The sequence below is a fragment of the Humulus lupulus genome, chromosome 3 (genome assembly GCF_963169125.1).
Source record: "Humulus lupulus chromosome 3, drHumLupu1.1, whole genome shotgun sequence".
NCBI lineage: Eukaryota > Viridiplantae > Streptophyta > Magnoliopsida > Rosales > Cannabaceae > Humulus > Humulus lupulus.
The window spans coordinates 280,103,604-280,125,587 of NC_084795.1; the positions used below are offsets into that span (position 1 = coordinate 280,103,604).

General features: G+C 30.0%; 1 protein-coding gene across 1 annotated transcript; it reads right to left on the reverse strand.

Moving 5' to 3' along the window:
* Nucleotides 1-10,199: 10,199 nt before the first annotated feature.
* Nucleotides 10,200-14,987, reverse strand: LOC133824615 (probable inactive leucine-rich repeat receptor-like protein kinase At3g03770). Its single transcript, XM_062257558.1, has 8 exons — nucleotides 14,173-14,987; nucleotides 12,565-13,973; nucleotides 12,149-12,282; nucleotides 11,802-12,042; nucleotides 11,411-11,619; nucleotides 11,282-11,322; nucleotides 11,017-11,128; nucleotides 10,200-10,815 (listed from the first exon to the last, which is right to left on the reverse strand). The coding sequence occupies exons 2-8, from the start codon at nucleotides 13,901-13,903 to the stop codon at nucleotides 10,570-10,572; spliced, it is 2,322 nt and encodes a 773-aa protein (XP_062113542.1). The 5' UTR covers nucleotides 13,904-13,973; nucleotides 14,173-14,987; the 3' UTR covers nucleotides 10,200-10,569.
* Nucleotides 14,988-21,984: the final 6,997 nt, after the last annotated feature.

Below are 21,984 nucleotides of genomic sequence, written 5' to 3' on the forward strand. Positions count from 1 at the left end.
TAGTTAGAATAAGTAATACTATCAAGTGTTAATAGGTAATAATATTTTACATATAGAGATTGATGTAAACATAGTGAAAGGATCTGTAGTGTAACACATGTTTTTCCCTTAACAAAATATATATATATATAAGTATATATTTATAGCCAATAAAAACCTGTTGTTGTAAAGCAAGAATAGTAGAGACACAGCCATAAACAGGGTCAGCTAGCCTCGCCTGAGCCTCATAAGAAATGGTAACAACAGCATCATGTCTCCTATTCACAGGAATGTGCAACAACAGCTTCGACACATTGCTGGCGCCGAACACTTTGTGCACGGCAGCAAACCGCGCCGCCCCTTGGTCGGAGCCAAAGTGCGGTGCAAAGATGCACCCACTAACGCACTTCCTCCTCAGGAACTTGCAAGCACCACAAGGGGCGGGCGGTGCTGCTGTTGTCAAAGGCGTTGCCGCCGCCGCCTCCCCCAGCTCGTGATCTGGTTGAAGCAGTAGTGCTGATGAGGTGGAGGTGGCGGTGGCGGCAGTGCGCTTTGTTGTGCTCTTTCTCCGGCTATCTAAAACCCTAGTAGTGGGTGAGATGTGATCTGACATTATTGGATAGGTTAATATAGAGTAGGAAAAAGAGAAGTGCAAAAGAAAAAGGTTATGGGGTTGGGACTTATATCATCAAATGAATTTTTGAAAGAGAGAGAGAGAGAGAGACGTTATGGTTGGTAAAATGGGAAAAAATGGGAAGAGAGTTCTGGTGTGAGAAGATATATAGATACATGCAAAAGGAGTGGTATTACTTAGTTTCTTTCCCAAATTAAAAAAATATACAATAAATTATTCAGATATATATACTTTCTACTATATAACGCACACGCAGCCAACTAATATATATATATATATATATCATCACTATATATATAGGGAAATTTTCATGTAGGAATTTACTGTGGAATCTTCGGTGTTTTTGACCTGTGAATAATTTTTAACGTGATTTTTTTATGATGGTGTATATTGTAGTTATTTAGAACATCCTGCAAATTTTTAAAAAATTCTAAATAATTTACAGCACCAAAAACTAGGTTCAAATATGTTTTCTACGCACATAAAAAAAATTAGTCACTCGTGCAATAATATGTTTAAACTTAGTTTTCGGTACTGTAAATTATTCAAAATTTTCTGAAAATCGTGCTGATGTTCTAAATAACTACAATATGTACGGTCATAAAAAAAATCGCGCTGAAAATTATTCAAATAAAGTTGTGAACACTAATAGTTCCACCGATAAAGCTTAAAGTGAAGCCCTGCACCAAAATTATTAAATATATATATATATACACATAGTTGAAGTAGAGTTACAAACAACAACTTTGTTTGTCTGTTACAGTTCATATAAATCATGTTAATAAAGATAAATTTATAATTGAGAGAGTGTGGTGGTTGGTGTTGGTATATGTATGTATGTATATATATATATATATATAGAGAGAGAGAGAGATTATTATATAGATGAAAATTAAAGGGTAATAAGATAGCACAAGTCTTGCGCTGGTCCGTGTCGTGTGGGAATATGAAGATGATAAATATATATAAATATATATATATATATATATTTATTTATAGGAAATAACGTCAAGTGCATTGTGCATGGGAATCGTGTAGCTTTCAAGGAAGCACATTACTACTCAAAATACCTATACAACCCTCCCTCCAAGCCTCCCAAAACATGATAATATATATAACAATTTTTTTATAGGAACTTTAAGTCATATTGGTAGGACTTTCAATATTTTTCGACCTGTGAACAGTTTTCAGCGTGATTTTTTTTTTATGATCGTGTATATTGTACCTATTTAGAGCATTCTACAAATTTTCAGAAAATTCCGAATAGTTTACAGTACCGAAAACTAGATTCAACACATGGTGATTTCCACGCGCATAAACAAAATTAGTCACGCGTGCAACAATATGTTTGAACTTAGTTTTCGGTACTGTAAACTATTCAGAATTTTCTGAAAATTTGCAGGATGCTCTAAATAGCTACAATATACACGGTCATAAAAAAAAATTGTGCTGAAAACTGTTCACGGGTCGAGAACACTGATAGTCCTACCGATAGAGCTTAAAGTGAAGCCCCTATAAAAGAATTATCATATATATATTAATTATAATCTTATCCGAAAGAATTGGTTAGGGGAAAATTTTAATTTATTATCTTTAATATACAATTGAAATGAAAAAATTATAGGTTGTGTTTGGTAAAATTTTTGTTTTTGAATTTTTTAAATACAAAAATAGAAATATTATTTTTATTTTTGTTTCTTTATTTTTAAAAAATAAAAATATGTTTGGTAACTATATTTTGTTTTTTGTTTTTAAAAATAAAAAATAATAAATGTTTTTGATAACTTTTATTTTTATTTTTTGTTTAACAATATAAAATGAGGCGTTGATTCGAATAAGAGAAGAAAAAAAAAATTAAAAGTCGAAAATGGTTTAAAAAAAATTTAAAAGTGAAAAAATTATATTTTCAAAATTTAATGAATTTTAAAAAATATTAAATAAAAATAGAGTTACCAAACACTAATTTATTTTTAAATGTCAAATTTTTAATTAATTAAATAAATAAATTATTTTTTTAAGTGTTACTAACAGCACCATAGTATACAAATAGGGGATATAAAATATAAATATTTTGTACAAAAGGAATGAATAAATAAATTTAACGAAAGGGTAAATGTAACAAGTTATACTAAAGAGACTAAACTATAGAAAAATTACATTCATTTAAAAAAAAAAATGTAAAGGTGGGTAGTCATTGACTGGGTTCACCAATGATCTCATCTACACTTTTTCCAAAATGATTCTTAAGAATATTTCTAACGAGAGATGTAAATATTGTGCTATGTTTGACACAAAAAATTATTATACGATAAATTTGACACAATTTTTAGCACTATGTTCCAATGTACAATTGTAAAAGTTGATACAAAAATCAATATTTCATTAATGTTCATTTGATATTTATTGAAAATATACAAAAAAGTAATAATTTTTCTTAATATTTTGTTGTTGATAGTTAGAGATAATAATAAAATAATATGGTAAAAAGTCTAACATTTAATGGTGATTATCAAAAATAATACTAAAATAAAAAAATGACATAAAAGTAAAAAAAAAAATGTAGCATTTATGGTGATGCAAAATATGTTGTAGTATGTGCCAAATTTGACACATTTTTTGGCACAGCATTGGAGTAACTTTTTTTTTTTGTAAAGTGAGCTATATTTTAGCAATGTATCACCAATTTAGCATTCCAACGGAGATGCTTTAAGACAAGTTATTAGGTTGAGTGTTGCTATTTGGCACTTTAAGGTGCCCAACACCACATGAGGTGTCACCTCATGTTTAGTTAGCGATACCCCATAACCCTTATTAAATTCAAATAAGTGGGACCCGATATTGGATTGCACCAATAGCGGTATGCCACCTACTTGTGGTGTTGGGCACCAGTGGTGCCCCTTAGCAATTCTGTATTAGGTTTGAAATGTGAGTGAATGATGAAATGTAGTTCAATTTTTAGTCTTAGAATTGAGATATTTTAAGTTTGAATAGTTGTCCCAACTTTAATTGCGAGTAAATCTTCTGTTCCATAGTGAATTGTTAATGTATTGAGTTATGATTATTTGGGGTCCATTCCTATGAGAACGTGAATTCGTAACGTAATATTTGAAGGGATCCAACTCAGACTAAGTTGTACTAAATGATACCCTTTTTAAGAAAAATAAAATAAAAAATATGTGATAATTTTATATACAATTAGACTCAAACAAATATAAATGACCTAATTTTTTTTAATGATTCAAGAGATAATACAAACAAAATTAAGATTTTGGGATTTAAATAATTTTCCACATGATTTTTTTTTTTCTATATGAACAAAACATTTCAAATAAAACAATGGTGCTCAATGATAAAAAAAATTCTCAGTTAAAAACAAAGGAGACCCAAATACAATGCTTTATTACACGTACACAAATATATTTATACTAGGTGCAATCAACATGCGTAAGTTTAGTTTTATTTAGAAATTTTTTTAAATTTTTATGATTGTAATATAAATTTAAATAAATAAATAATATTATATATAAAAAAATGACTTAAACATATTAAAAGTAAAATTAAACCAAAACATTGTTTATAGTTTTTTTAAAAAAAAAAAATAATACGATAACATTTTAGATCACAAACTACCCTATTTAGGGTACAAAACATTCATGATAATACTATTCAAATTACACCTCAATGATTGAAGAAGAAACTTATTTATTCTTAATAGAAGATAAATGTTATTCTAATTTCTTATTGATTATATGTATTATATATTATTGTAATAACAATATTTTATAACGTGTGAATTTATGTCAATATAATTATTAAATATTTAGTTTTGTATTAAATATTAATTATTATAATAATAATATTTTATAATATTTGAATTTATATTAATATAATTATTAAATGTTTATCTGGCAAAATTTTATAAAAATGAAGATTATATGTTATATATTATTATAATAATAATATTTTATAATATATAAATTTATATGAATATAATTAATAAATGTCTAATCTAGTATTTTTTTTTTTTTTGAATTAAAAGTAACTCTTCATTAATGAGTAAAATCATCCATTACAATAGAAAATACCTCAGCAGAGACATCATAGTCCTGAAGTGTACGACCTGGAGAGAAACAAGACCCCCTTGCTAAGCAATGGGCAGCTCTGTTTGCAGATCGATTAATAAAACATAACTCAACATTACAAGAATTTAAAATAAGACTTGTACAGTCATCGACTAAATGACCAAACTCAGAAGGCATTGAAACTCTGCTCTTTACCGCTTGAACACACAGAAGACTGTCAGTTTCCAACACCACACTTGGCCAAGAATGTTGGTCTATCCAGCTAAGTGCCTCCTTGATTCCAATAATCTCTGCGATTTCAGGTCTCACACGCCCAACATGGCCCCTAGTAAAGGCCTCCAATAGCCTACCGTCTCGCCCTCTAGCCAAGCACCCCATACCAAAACGACCCTCCTGCTCAAAGATTGCTCCGTCCACGTTAACCTTAACTTGATCATTCACAGGTGCAGTCCAATGCTCATTGCTTTCATTACTAATAGTAACAGAGATGAAAGCTTGACCCTTTCTTGCTTGAGCAAACAAATATTGATCTAAAGTTATCCGAGCGGAAGAAACAATAGCCGCAGCATTCGTGTTCTTCTGGTTCCAAAGTAGCTCAAAGACAAAATCAAATATTCTTATCACAAGAAAATGAAAAATCATCAAAATATATAATTAATTTACTTTATGTATATGAATTTATATTTGTTATTTAGAAAAATTAGTCGGGTTATTGATGGCTTAATTAGTGGCAAGTTTGTCAACTTGAGTCATATCATACTCACCACCAACATGTTAGAGGCTACTACCTCATACACTGCAAAAATTATGGGTAGTATCGACAACCGTTGTCAGTCGAGGTATTTTCAAAATAGCGCTAAAGATTTGTTGTTTTTTTTGGGATAAATTCCTATATCGACTACAAAAGGAACTACCAACAACGCTTTGTTGGTATAAGGTCTGTTTAAACCTATCGTCTTCCATCTCTAGTAGCTCATTTCAAAAAGGCCCCAAACAAAAAAACCCTCATTCTCTCTCGAGATATCGACAATTCTAGCGAAAATCTTGGGGTTTCTTCATCAAATCCACCCCACTATCAAGTAAGAATATCTCTCTCATATATATGTATACATTTCATTTTTAAAAAAAAGAGCTAGTAGCCTTCCCTATGGTTTATGTACTTCTCACACGAATATTTGATTAATTATCCAACAGAAATGTAATTAATTATCTTCAATATACAAAATATATACAATTAAAAAAATTATTATAATACTATAAATATATAAATAAGGGGTAATAAAATATAAATATTTTGTAAGCGTAAATGTAAGAAGTTATACTTCAGGGACTAAACTATATAAAAAAAATTACATTCATTTTTTTCCTAAATGATTCTTAAGTGAGGTTATTAGGCTTGAAATGTGAGTAAACAATGAAATGTAGTTCAATTTTTAGTCTTAATATAGAGATATTTTAAGTTTGAACATAGTTGTCCCAACTTTAATTGTGGGTAAATCTTCTGTTTCTCGTGAGTTGTTGATGAATTGAGTTATGATTATTTGGGGTCCATTCATGTGTGAACGTAAATTCGTAACGTAACATTTGAAGGGATCCAACTCAGATTAAGCTGTACTAAATAATACCTTTTTTAGAAAAATAAAATAAAAATTATGTAATAATTTTATATATAATTAGACTCAAACAAGTAAAAATGACCTAATTTTTTTTAATGACTAAAGAGATAATACAAAAAAAAATTAGGATTTTGGGATTTAAATAATTTTCCACATGAATTTAAATAAAACAATGGTGCTCACTGATAAAACAAATTCTCATTTAAAAACAAAGCAAACCTAAATACAATGCCTTATCACACGTATACATATATTTATACTAGGTATAAGCAATGTGTAATATACATTTACTTAGTTTTATTTTAAAAAAATTATTAAATATACTTATTAAGATTTATGATTGTCATATAAATTTTAAACAAATAAATAATATTATATACATATATATAAAGAATGACATTAACATATTAAAAGAAAAATTAAACTTAAGCAATGTTTATAGTTTTTCCAAATATATATATGTATATGATAACATTTTAGATCATAAACTATACTATTTAATGTATAAAATATTCATAATATTATTCTAATTTCTTATGTAATTACATGTTTTCTTTATATATATAAACAATAAAATTTTTAATAAAAATTAAGATTATGTATTATATATTATTATTATAATAATATTTGAATTTATATTAATATAATTATTAAATATCTAGTTTTGTATTAAATATTATTATAATACAAATATTTTACAATACTTGAATTTATATTAATATAATTAATAAATATCTATTTTTAATAACTTTTAAATGTATATTCTCTTAAATATTTGTAATATTATATTAAGGATAACAAAAAAAATTGTTAAAAATAAGAATTTCTCTTATTTACACACTTTTTATGTGGAAGAGATGTATACTAATTAGGCTCAAAGACAAAATCAAATATTCTTATCAAGAGAAAATGTATAGAATCATCAAAGTAATTAATTTAATTTATGTATGTGAATTTATATTTGTTATTTAGAAAAATTAGTCTGGTTATTGATGGCTTAATTAGTGGCATGTTTGTGAACTTGGGTCATATCATACTCACCAACATGTTAGAGGCTACTACCTCACACACTACAAAATTTATGGTAGTACCGACAACGTCTCTACCGAAAATTACTGTCGGTATAGCTATTTTCAAAATAGCGCCAAAGATTCGCGGTTTTTTTGGGATAAGTTCCTATACCGACCACGGAAGGAACTACCAACAACGTGTTGTTGGTAAGTGTCTTTATAAACCCATCGTCTTCCATCTCCAACAGCTCATTCCAAAAAGCCCCCAAAACTTAAAAAAAAAACCCCTCATTCTCTCTTGGAATATTGGCGATTCCATCGAAAATCTTGGGATTTCTTCATCAAATCCAGCCCTCTAACAAGTTTGGATATCTCTCTCATCTATATGTATATATTTCATTTTAAAAAAAAAAAGAGTTAGTAACCTTCCCTATGGTTTACTTCTCACAAGAATATTTGAACACTTTGAGGAACTGCATTGAACCGCATACAACTATATCTTTAGCAATGGATGGTGGATTTCCAAAAGAGTTGATTAGCTATGTTGAAAATGTGGAAGATGACCGAAATGAGGATGACAATGTGGAAAATGACCAAAATGAGGATAATAAGGAAAAAGAGGAAGATAATGTTGAAAATGACCAAAATGAGAATGAGGATCTTATTATTATTTTTATTATGCATATCTTAAGGGAGAGCTAGATTCAATTTCAAATATATACATATTATTTTATCTATCCTATAATCAAATGTTTATAACTGTCTAATTTCACAGCTAGAGTGTGATTCAAAGCTTGAGACAGAGCAAGAAAGTGATGTTGATGAGGAGTGAGGGCTGAGATATTTGTGAAAGCGGTCAGAACAGATTGATTGTTCTGATCGGATCTAACTTGTTCACCAGTCGGAGGAACGTTCGCCATTAAAGGTCAAGAAAAATGGAAGAGCAAGAAAGTTCAAGAAGCTGAGAAGAAAGTTGGAAGATGAGTCAAGAGAACCTGGCTCTGATACTATGCAAATGTGTAGAGAATTGAGACAAGATTGTAGTGAATACTCTTGATCACATCGTTAAAAAATGATTAGAGCTGAGAAATGTTTATTTATAGAAGAGGAACTTGGTACAGAAAGACAAGAAAGCCCCTGAGTAATCAAGAACTAAAAGCAACAGAAACTAGTAAAACACCTAACAAACTAATCTACGTATAATCTCTAACCAATACAATAATCTAGTTTTAATTTTTTTTATATATAAAAATAAAAATAAAAACTTTGATATGACACATATTTAATATATTTGACCATATCATTAAGTTTTATTTTGGATTCTTTTCTTGTGTCTTTCTAGTTTATAGAGACAACTTTTACAATTATAGAGAATTGCTAAGAGACACCACTGATGTTCAACACTATAAGGAGTTGGTATATCGCTATTGGTGCAATCCAATATCGGGTCCCATACATTTGAATTGAATAAGTAATATGGGGTATCGCTAACCAATCATAGGGTGACATCTCATGTGGTGTTGGACACCTTGAGGTGTCAAATAACAACACTCTACTATTATAATACCTTCACTCAAAAATCATTTTGTGAGTTGAGACGAGATTGACATTAGCTTTTTAGAATAACTCATTTTAGGTGAGATTGATACCTTAAAATCAATAATTTATAGATTCAAGTTAATTGTAAGAGATTTGTTTGAACCTTGGTAAACATCACTTCTCTTATATAAAGGGACAATCATAGCTTTGACAAACTAAGGAGGTAGGTGATGAGTTTAATCCAACTTTATACAAATAGACTTTGCATCTTCTATCTATTATCTCTTCACTTATTTATGTTTGCTTTGTTATTCAATCTTAGCATAAACTCCGTAGTCTTCAAGTTTAGTTTCTAAAGTTTATGAAAATTTAATTAACAATTAAGAAAATTTAATTACATTGATTTTGGATCTTCATAAACTAGTAGCTCTTTATCTCATTGGTCTCAAATTCATTTTCTGTTTGAACGTTGTGGTGTTTAATTCTCATAGTAAAGCAGAAAGAAACATAGAATGAGTTGATTCTTGGAGAGACAATAGAGTAAGAGCGTGTGTACCATTTACTTGTTTGTCTTTTCAAAGAGTGATTGTTCACAGAGTGTTTGAGAGTTTTGTGAGAGTTGTCAAGAACAAATTGTCTTGACTGGGTTTGTATTATTAATGTTCTTAGTGGATTCAAGAACTCGTGTGTGGACGAGCTCTAGCTGGATGTAGGTTCCATATTGGGACTGAACCAGGATAATTTCGTGTTGCATCCGTAAATGTTCTAGATTAGTCTCAAGCCTTGTTGTTGTGATATTCCAACAAATGTATTTAGACAAATTGATTTCACTTCTGGCTCTTCAAAAATGCATGTCTCTTTTCCCATATTTTCTTTAACCTCAGTTTCTATTTTGATGTTTTCAAACTTTTATTAATAAGCTATGGAACATAATTAATGAGAAACATGATTGTGATTAACATATTGGTAATAAATTGTATCGTATTGTATAACAACAATATCATAACAAAGTCTGAGATAATAGCATTGGCTTCATTGCTTTCCCTTTTCTTTTTCTTTTTCTTTTCTTTTTTCTTAAAGAGTTAACAATTAAAAACTACAAAGTGGACACTAGCAAAAATGAAAAGAAAAAACCTCTAGACCAATGGATTACTGAAAATGGCCTATTGTCTTGTGCTAAAAGAAATTTTTTGTTTCACTACTGTCATTATTCCCTGTCTTCTTCCCTAGAACATCTTGATCTGCGGTATAAGAGTTAGATTTTGTTTATCAAACATGGAAAACCAGAGATGGATTTTTCTTTTCTTCTGCTTAATTTAAGAAGGAAAATAAGAACTCGTGTATGAAACATATTTCACAGTGTGTACTTGCAGAGTGATCATACTCATGCTTTTACAGTACTTGACAAATTTGCTAAATCTACTAGAAGTTAGAAAAGTATTGTGTACCAATCCAATATTTCCTTGGCATGCACAAAAGAAAGCAAAGAAATCAATGCAGTTATCATATAATTATGCAAAGATTTGAACTCATCTTCTTGATTAACACTTTTCAGTTAGTAAGAGAGGGTAGACTGGTATAGTTTTTCATCTTCTTAACACATCATGAAACTGAAAAATCCTGAGAGAGGAGGATAAGGTACAACAACAGGATAGACTTAAACCTGTATGATGCCAAGGGATGGAGACAGAGGAATAAGATTGTTGTGATCAGATTGGAGAACCCTCACTGCTAGTCTGAGATTCTCCTCCTCGCCAAGCATCCTGGACTTGAGCTGCATACTGCAAGTTCCATAGCACATCTTCAATAGAAGGTCTCTCTTCAGGGTTTTGGAGCAGACATCTCACACAGACTTCCATCATTGTCTTCAAGGATTGATCCAAACATGTCATATTGACTGCTGGGTCAACCATGCTCCGCCGAGCTGCTCGATCAGTTGCAATGGCCAACTGTATCTGCATGTTGTCAAAGGATTGATATGATGTAATTTTTATTTTTTTTTAAATTATACTTGGGTTTTGATTGATATATTAGTAGGAGTAACTTTTTAAGTACTTCAAATAAATAAAACTTTACACAACTTAAGTATTTGTGTGCTTTAGCAATGTATTATAGGTTGTCTTTCAAGAGAAGAAAAAAAGCAAAACCTGGATTACCTGATCTCTAAGAGCATCCACTTGTTTTTCAGACTTGACTGGCCTACCCTTGATTATTTCTAGCAAAATCACTCCAAAGTCATAAACATCACTCTGCTCATCATCTTTCATCCTGTGGAACAATTCATTGGATTTTCTCATTCAGACAAGCTGTGTTAAAGGATAGATCATCAAGGAAAATGTTTCCTAATAGTACTTAAAATTCAGTGTTAAATCCATCTACACATGATTTAAGTTCAAGATTTCTAGAATCTTTATTACAGACCTCGTAGTAACAATGATCTCTTTGGATCCACTAGAACTGACCTGGAAGAAAATGCAGAACTCAAAGTCAATACCAATTCAAACTGATTTTGTCAAGAAATTAACCAATGGAAGATATATCTTGGCTTACCTTCTTCCCTGTATTATTGGCCAGTAAAGGGATATTGTAACTGCTAATTTTCGCAACAAAGCTGTAGTCTAGTAATATATCAGTTATTTTAAGATTATTTCTGTATACACCAGGCGCAATCCAGGTGTGCAGAAATTGGATCCCCTTTGCTATCCCTATTGCCACCACTATCCGTTGGCTCCAACTGAGCGACCGCTTTGAATGTGGCTCTGGGCAAATCAAACTTAAATTATAAGGAAAAAATGAAAACACAGTTTTAAAGTACTTAGGGGGATAGAGAATGATTTCTCATTCCCATTGGTGGCAGACTAGCCATGGCTCTCTTAATGGGCTAAGAACCAGCTATATTCTTTATTCTGATAAAAGTAAATGATAAACTTGTTAGACTTACCAGAGATCCAGCTTCTCAGTGTGCCATTTGGTACATATTCGAAGATAAGAAATATTCTGCTGACACTAGAATCTTCCAAGTAGCATTCAAAGCAATGTCCAAGAGCACTGACCAAATTTCGATGCCTCAGTTTAGAAAGAAGCTCAATATGATGCATAAAGTTTTGAGTTCCATGCCTTCTTTTCATCTTTAGGCATCTAATGGCAACATAGGAACCATCCTTCAGCAGGCCTCTGTACATCTGATAACACATTTTATTTAAACAAAAAATATCAAAAATGACATGACTGAGATCAATTTAGCTTCTCAAATGTATAAAAGTTCATATGTGGATGTAATTGTTATACCTGCCCATTAGAGCCTTTACCCATATAAGCAGATGTATCAAAGTTGTTTGTAGCTTCCTCGAGCTCTTCCAAAGAAAAGGTTCGATAACCAGGAAGGCCGAGTGTTCCTGACTTCATTGTATGAGATATGTACCCTTAATGAAACACAAGAATACCAGTGTCAGCTATGGTAAAAAGTTAGAAAATCAGAAAATTCCACTTCTCACGCTTCAACTGGTTAGCTCCTTTACATGTCATGTTCCTTTCTCCAATAATAAGCATAACAAAACTCACTTGTTATTAGGAAAAGTTTGTTTTCATCACGTTAGCACATCTCAAGATAATGTGAAAAGATAACTCTTTCATTTGCATTACTTTTGGTGATAAATAAAAAATGTTTGTTTACTCTTAAGGAGTTGGAAGTGATGAAAGCTTACTTGCATCAGAGAGCAACTTTGAGGTGTATCCAGTTGCAGTTGATGCATTCTCTGTTATGGATCTTGTTGGAGATTTGCTAATTACCTTTGAATTTACCCTTCGATGTATTAAGAATATAATACCAACAAGAGCAAGACCTACAAACGTGCCTCCAACAACGCCTATGACAAGAACCGTTTTAGAAATTTGGTTTTGTTTCCTTTTCTCAGGTAAGATTCCCACAGCCAATGCTTCAGTTTGACAAAACTGTAACGGGCGCTGATTTTGTTTTCTAGTTGACAAACAATTTTTCGCATACAGCACAACCTTTTCCTTAGAATCCGAATGAAGGCATTCAGGTACACTTCCAGTTATAAGATTTGAGGACAAATCCACAAATTCAAGATCAGGATTGCAAGATTGGTTACCAAACAGCATTCCTGTGAATTTGTTTCCTGCAACACTTAGATAAGTGATAGAAGGTAATGCTAGCAATGCTGAAGGGAATGGCCCCACGAACGAGTTCATCGACAGATCCAATCGTCCGAGCTGATAGTAGGAGGTCACTTCAGAAGGAATACCAGATCTAAATCTGTTCTTACTGAGTACAAGAGTAACTAACTTGTTTCCAAGTCTGGGAAATTTGGGTCCAAAAGCATTATCTTCCAAATCAAGAACTTGAAGATTCGTCAAACGACTAAAATCAGGCACATCGCCATAGAAATGGTTATGTGACAAAGCAAGAATTCTAAGATTTTCAAGATAAGCAAATGAAGCAGGCAAAGATCCATTGAAGGAATTGTTCTTCAAACTCAAAACAGTCAAAAGAGGTAGTGAGCTCAACAAATCTGGTAACTTACCAGCTAACATGTTGTCATCAAGTATGAGTGTCCGGAGACTTGTTAGAGATGAAACCTCTCTTGGAATTCCTCCATATAGAAAATTTGAACTCATGTTAGCTATTTCCAATGATGTCAAACTTGCTAAACTAGTACCAGTCAAGGGACCCCATAATCCAAGCGAAACAAAGGTGATAACTTTCAAATTAGGTAGCCTAGCAAGAGTTGAAAAGAAGGAATCTATCGAAAAGTTTCGAGGTAAGAGAGGTGCTCCCCTTTCACCAATCATATGGAGCTGGGTTATCGTATCTTCATAGCACACAACAGTTACAGATGGATTTGGTTCATAGTTACAAAAGTCTGTTTTGTTGTTCCAGTCTCTTAAAATGGCTGGGTAGTTGAGAAGTCTCTTAACTCTTAAAAGGGTATGAGTCTGAGAAGATTGCAGTTGCTCTGAATGGCAGATCAAAAGAAAAATAGTAACAATAACAAGTACAGAACGGTTCACTATTTTCTCCATATGGCAGTGTATGAGGAAGACTTTATTGAGGCCTCATATCAAATACTTTTCAAACACACTTGCAGAAGTCCTACAAAATCATATATGAAGAATTAAATAATGAAAATCCTTTCAACAACATAATCCTCTGCAATTACAAACAATTTACATTCAACCATTCAAATGAAATGAACACCAAATCCATAAAAAAAAAATACATTACGATGAAGTTTTTGTTATTTGTTTTAAGCAGCTAGTCAAGACACAACATTCTAAGTCAATGAACTTACCTCAAAAGGAGTTGCAGTAAGCCAGCTCTCCCAACACAGGTAAATGAATCAGTCTTCTGGATTTTTATTTTTACTTTTCTCTCCCCCACACCCAAAACTGATAAATTTGACAAGTTGAACTGCAGAGGATTCTTTCTCTTTATTTCAAAAGAAAAAAAAATCTGGCCTTGATTGGTTAGTTAAATAAAAACAACTAAAGGGTATAATGATAGTGACTTGTGAGTGAAGGAAAAGGTCACTCAGAAAAGAAAATCTCAGAAACTAAGCTCAAATTCAGAATTCAGCAGCAAAACCCACCAAAGAAAAAATAATTTCACAGGCTTCCCAAATTACCCTCCTTTGGATCAGAAACAAGAAAGAAGGAACAAAATCTCTCAAAGGAAGTTGGGGAGAGAACCAAACCAAAAGAGTCACTCTTCAAGTCTCAAAAAAACATGACCTGGAAAACAAAACAGAAACTTCCTACAAAACAACACTCCAAAATCTCTTCTTTCTTTCTTTTTTTGTTATTTAATCGAATAATATTATACAACTAGTGGTTTATGCCTTATGGGCAAGTCTAAAAGGGAAGCCATGGCTACACAGAAAGCAAAAAAAAAAAAAAAGATTCTTGGAACCCTTTATTCCTCTGTGGTAGGAAACTTGACCAGAATGTGGTGCCCCGCAGATTGAGTTTTGGCATGTTGGATTTTCTATATATTTTTTTTTTTTGGAAAACATTTTTGGGATTTCTTTAATTATTTCAAAATTCATGAACTTGAAAAGAAAGGTGGGGTTTTGAGTAGGCAACTGGAGAGGGCACAGTAGAGGATAGTAGAGCCATAGACAGACTGTAATGTAAGCTTTCGCTTTCTAAGGTTTGGCTTTTCTCTTTATATTATATAGTGATTCATAGACTGTGGCCCCTCTTTATCTTTTGCCGCCTTTCTTAATTTAACACACATTTGTTTATTTATTTCATCTTAATTATTTTATTTATTACAATTAATTTTAGCAAGTAAAAGTAGATATATAAAATTATCCAACCACCACTAACTGTCCAACACCACATAAAATAAACTATATTTTATATGTGGTTTAAGCCTTAAGGTGTCTTGTAGTAAATAAAATAGGATTTTGGATTAAAAAGTGATATTTGTGGCAAATCCCTTTAATCTCTTTGGGTTGATGCAATATATCTCTTATTAAATTTTTAGATTATTTTTTTGTTGAAGATGAGTCCTTTTGAATATTAGAGCACTAGTTATAGTAGCTAAATCTATAAAATTAAGCTCGAAATCATCAAAAATATATTTCATACGATGAGCTAAACCACTTATTTATTTTAGCTCACTATATTTCCAATTTCATACGCAGTTAAGGTTTACATCTTTTTTAAATATTTTTTATTATTATTTTAGTACTTTTCATTCTCTCTCTTTGTAAATTATTATTTTTATTAATAAATATATTTAAATAATATTGAGAGAAAATATAAAGAAGTTGATGTATGGTGTAACGTAAAACTTAGAGGTAAAACAGAAAAATTGATATTTTGGTGAGGTATTTTAAATAATGGAGTAGAGTATATGTTAGGAGTGCTCTTAGATGCCAACTAAATCTGTAAAATGCTAGCAAGGACATTCGTGTCAATGCTCTATTGGGTCACGTGTTAAATACTTTAAGGTTATTTGCAGCAAAATTCCTATATTTTTTAATTGATGCACATATAACCTCAATAAAAAAAAATTAAACATATAATCTGATGTCACATAGTCCTAACAGACACTTAATGTCTAAAAGTGAATGACTGCAATAAAAATGTAACAGTGGTGGGTTTTGTTTTTATCCCAATTTAATATCACATTTTTTATGATAGTATTAGCCACCTTAAGCTACCTTACAATATTAATTCCACTATAAATTAATACTACATAATTTGTGATGCTAAAATTATAATAAATGAGGTCCAATTTCAACACATATTATCTAATAATACTATTTGTCTATTAACTTTTACATATGATTTATTGCTACTCCATCACCTACCACTTAATTTTCAATTGAAGTAATTTCATTGTTTAAAGGGTTCTTAGTGTAAATATTTGGATAATTAATTTTTAATGTTTGACAATTTAGATAAAAAAAAGATTTCAATAATCACATTCTTGAAATTTTGTTTTGTTTACAAATTCTTCATTTATGAATATATTTTTTAAACATATATATTATATACACTATGATATTAAAAAAAAAATGGAAGCTTAAAAAATTAGTAATAAAAACTTGATTGCTTTTATTTTTACAACTAAAAAGAAAAATGATAAAATAAAATTATGCTAAATATCATTAAATAGAGCTCTTAATAATACTCCTTTTTTTTTAAATAATATATCACTGTCAAATTCAATGTTTTCTACCAAAATCTATTGATTAATTGTGCGTACTATAGGATATATATAAAAGATTATTATAGTAAAATATAAACAAAGTGTACTCTTTCTGACATTCTGTTAAATATACATAAATAAAATGTGACATTTATGTATCAAAATTTATGAGTATAACTGAATAAGTTCTTGTGTTTTAAGTATTTACTCATGAGATAGTCAACTCAACAAATTCCCTTTGCTCTTCCTATAATTTGTGATTAATTTTATGGCTTACCCCACATTAAAAATATTTTGGTGTATTTTTTTTTTAATTTAGAGAATATGTTAAATAGATATGTAATTCTATACAAATTGTTAACACTAGTTTCAATTTGTCTTTAGACTTGAATAGTATATCACAAATTTTCTTTTCCATTTGAATTTTTTAAAGAAGTTATAATTTTTTTTTTCTTTGGCAGAGATTCCAATTCATTTTCTTGGATTTAATGACCAAATTGAGCTCAAATCAAAAGGTTGTTAGGAATCATTTAAATAAGATGGGTATTTTATATATATATATTATCTTCTTTTTGAAAGCTAAAAATTTCATAACGTAGAAAAGAAAATGTTTTATATTTTTTTTGACTTTGTGTTTTGTCTCATTATTTGTTTGAACTCTGTGTTTTGATAAATTATTTTTTGGATCTTATATTTTATAAAATTGTTAAAATAGAATCTTAAACCCGATTTTGATCAATGATTTCTCAACTAAAATCACAAATAATTTACCAAACTAACAATTCAAAACAAAAATAAAATCATTTTGCTTAAAAATTGTGTTGTTCTTTTTAATTTTTCTTCATCAAAAATTGAGTTTAGGATTCTATTTTAACAATTTTACAAAACATAGGGTCTAAAAAGTAATTTATCAAAACATAAGGTCCAAACAAGTAATAAGACAAAACACATGGTCTAAAAATGTATAAACCCAAAAGAAAAAGAGCATGTGCAAAAGATATTAACAACAAGGAATATTAGTCTTTTAACTTAAATATCACAAAAATATATTTACATTATTTTTTTAAGAGAATTAAAAAATAATTTATGTAATATGGCAGTTTGACTGTTGATTATAAGTGTATTTTGGTTTCACAAACTTAGAACACTTTTAATGGTTTCTTTATCCTATTATTTAAAATACATAATCAATTTTTTTTATTTGACATAATAATTTTTTACAATATACTATATATTAGTTTTTTTTTTCAAATTATTCATTACAAAATAAAGAAAAATGAAAACAATAACACATAAAATTGTTAATTTTTTGTTAATTATTATACAAGAAAGGTTTAATTTAAGTATAGTAAAATTAATAATTGCATAAAAAAATCAACAAAGTTGTTGATTACTTGCTTAAGTGGACATGAAGCAAAACCAATAATTGTTAGTAAAATTGTAATAATCCGATTGCTAAGCAAAACAAATGCAAGTCTAGTCAATTTCATACATGAGTACCAAACAAATTAAATTTGTCCATACATGGAAATATTTCTCACTTTTACAAAAATATTAATCTTATTTCTAAACATCTTAATCAACCAAACTTTTTTTAATAAAAAATATTAAATAATGTCATCTTTTCCTCAAAAATCAGATCATCACAAACTAACAAAAGTACAAAGAGACATGTGCCCTTAAAGGGTTAATTATAATTATATTTAGTTTTGTATGCCTAAAATTCTTTTATTATTATTTATATTTTATTTTTCTAATAATTTAAACTTCTCTCTTTATAAAAATAAAGATTTTCTCTCATATAATAATTAAAAAATTATAGTGTCGGTGGTAGTTTGAGAAAGTGTTTTGGAAGAGAAAATGATCAAAGTGAAAGAATTTTGTAATGTTGGGTATAATAGTATAAGAATACTTTTTGATCATAAATTCAAATACACACTAATTATAAAAGTTGCATAAATAGTGTTGGAAATTTCTTTGGTAGAGACTTAAAAAAGAGTCCTATCGGTAAAGCTTTTTTGTGTTCTCAACTCTTGAACAGTTTTCTGCACGATTTTTTTTAAGACCGTGTATATTGTAGTTATTTAGAGCATCCGACAAATTTTCAGAAAATTCTGAATTATTTACAGTGCTGAAAACTAGTTTAAAAACAGGTTGTTGCACGCGTGGCTAATTTTTTTATGCACGTGGAAAATAACATATTTAAACATAGTTTTCGGCACTGTAAATTATTCGGAATTTTCTGAAAATTTGCAAGATACTGTAAATAACTATAATATACACAATCATAAAAAAATTCGCACTAAAAATTATTCAAGGATTGAGAACACAAAAAAACCCTACCAATAAAACTTTTTTTTGAAGACCCCATCATAGAATACTCCAATAATGTTATTATTATATCAACCAACTTACCAATTACCTTCTCCATCATATCATAGAATTCTGAGCTTTATAATAATGCTCTTGTAAAGGGACCTCTTCCTTTTGCTTTTTTATTCAGCTTTCACTTTCATAATTATTATTTTTTTTAATTTTTTTAATTTTTATCATAAATTTTCAGAAGACACCAATTCGATCCCATATATATGTACTATATGGATTAATTATGTCAACTCCTACACATTATCATGTGCTAGGGTATTACCCATAAGTGGACACAGCTCTACTTAAGTGGATCCCACTTTTCACTATGAAGATGCTATAAACTAATAGATATTACATAAATATGGACAAAGTATATATTAGCTGTTTTTAAAAGTTATACTTAACTTCTTAAGTTTTTTTCCTCACAATGTCTCACTTTTTCGTTGTACGTCACTACTACAATAACAAGATAAGAATTATTATACAAGATGATGTATGTTTCTAATAGGGTCAGCATCTAGACCGGCAAATCACGGCAACCGACCGCACCACACTACACCACACTATACCGCAAATCGCGATGTCAAAAGTGAAATAGTTCAGTATGGTTTGTATTTTAGCCAAATTGCACCAGTGTGAAATTTTGATTTGCACTACACCACACCGTATACTTACAAATATGTTAAAAAAATTTAAACTTTACATATATACCATTTTTTGGTAACCAAATTTGAAACTAGGAGCCAACTTAAATTAGGGTATACCTTATTCTTTAACACATCATACACGATAACTTCTTTCTCTCTCGTCTCATTTGTGCCTCCTCCCTATCACCATCTTCATCTCACACATATTTTTTTAACACACTTACACCATGGAAAACCACCCAAACCACACTGCAAAAAATGGTTTGGTTTGGTCGGTTTGGTGCAACGAAATCACACCGCACGGTGTGTTCTAGCTACTACACCGTACTTGTGGCGTGGTATATTAAAAAGTGTTCAAACCGTCCAAACCACACTATGCACACTCCTAGTTTCTAATGCACGTCATCTTATGCGTCAGGCGAAGTAAGACGTCTAGCCATATTCGATGTTTTACTTTTCAAAAAGATATTGAGTATTGTTCGACGTCATAAATGGCTTCAAACACAACTTAATGTCATATATGAGAAGAAGAAAAAATGAAACGAAATGAAATGAAATAAAGGCCTAAAATTAACAAAGTAAACCCTAACTTTTAATTATTTGCATTATCCTATTCTCTCTCATTGTTTTATCTCTTGCGAACTCGAGCGACAATGTGTGCTACATTGGGTGACGACCTTAGTGATTTGGGAGGGCAATATCATCTCCTCTCTAGCAGAGCAACCGAAAGTTAGTCAATGGAGAATGAGTTGAGTGTCATGCTAAGGAGGAGGGCAAACCAGGGTCAGGCCTGAGTGGTAGTGGATCCTATCAAATTTTTGGGGGTCTTTGTATATGTAAAAAAAATTGTATTTTTCAAAATAATTAGGGCTCATTATGTGGGAGTCTTAGGCACATGCCTGACCCGCTTGGAGTGAATGATGCCGTGAGTTTGTTTGCTTATCCTTTTAGTGTTTTATAGTATTTTGATTGGATTTTATTAGTTTTTTTTGTTAGATACAATAAGGCAAGGAATTTTGGTTTTAATTTTCATTGGTGGATTTCATTGCTTCTCCCTAGTTCACTAGTAATGAGGTTTTGTTCTCCCTTGCGATTGTTGTAACAGAGGAAATCAAAATGATCCAATACTTGAGTTGTTTGAGTATTGGAGATGTTGGAGATTTTTTTATTCTTTCTAAAGATTGACCATTAACTTTGATAGTATCGATTCTTTCACCAGGCTAAAACAAAACTAAAATATTTCATCTTTATTAATTAAATACATCGTTTCATTTAAGTTTAAATGCTATACATGTATATAAAAGTGGGTTTTACATATTTTCTTAAAGGTGATTCTCTTTACACAGGGTCGGGCATTAGTGGTAAGGGACCTATACAAAATTTATTATTTTAAAAAATATATATATAAAATGATATTTTTTAAAATTTTGAGGGACTTTGTACATGTAAAAAAGATAGTATTTTTCAAAAAAATTGGGCCTCATTATATAGGGACCTAGACACATACATACCTGGCCCGCCTGTGTCTAGGGCTGGGCCCACCTTTTTTTTTCTTTGCACCCCATTTTGAGTAATTAATTTTTTCTAAATAAATGTTTGTTATAAATTTAAACAAATATATCACTAGTTAATATTAACAATAAAATTATATTTCTTCAATCACACTTTCAAACATTTTATTATTAACAAGTGTGAAATAAATTATAAATGTTATTTTTTTATTATGAAATTTAAACATAGTATAAATTACTAATTTTTTATGAGATAATTTATTTATTTATTTAAGTTTGATATTATTTGTTTTTATTTTGTGTTTAAAGGAATAAAAGTTAAAATTTGTAATTTTGTTTTTAATATGGAGATGGATCAATTATTTTCTTATTAATAAAATATAAGTGTGGAAAGATTTTGGAATTTGATTCTCACCAATGCCCCTCATTCCTTAAATTAACTAAAAATTGTGTTTCATAAGGAATAAACTTTAATACCAAATTCTATCAGAATTTTCCACCTTGATTTTTTGTTATGTAATTTTTTTTTTTTTGACTTGGTGAATTTTTGTTATGTGTGGTAATGATGAGTTTTGCTTTTTACCCTTTGGATTCTAATCAAAAAGCATTTTTATTGACATGTGGGCTTCTATTCCCACTAAATGAGGATAAATAGAACAATTTTATTTATATGAAATTTCTTCTCTTTTGTGCAATACTAAAAATTGTTGACTCAATCTTCACTTTTTCTCAATTTCTTCATGAAATAATGATTCATATTTTGATGACACTATTTTTTTTTTCTATATGGTTGTTTTGCTTTGTGGTAGGGTCAAAATGAAACACATTTAAAACCAAGTTCTACAAGATATGAGAAGGATAATGATATAGAATTTACAATTTGATTGAATATGACTATTGAGTGGGATCGAAATTGGG

Excerpts from the sequence above, each read along its gene's own strand:
- LOC133824615 (XM_062257558.1), bottom strand. The coding sequence starts at position 13,903 with ATGGAGAAAATAGTGAACCGTTCTGTACTTGTTATTGTTACTATTTTT. Across the intron at positions 12,043-12,148 it reads GTAAAGGCTCTAATGGGCAG|ATGTACAGAGGCCTGCTGAA; the intron begins GTATAACAATTA and ends ATGTGTTATCAG. Across the intron at positions 11,323-11,410 it reads CCAATAATACAGGGAAGAAG|GTCAGTTCTAGTGGATCCAA; the intron begins GTAAGCCAAGAT and ends ATTTTCTTCCAG.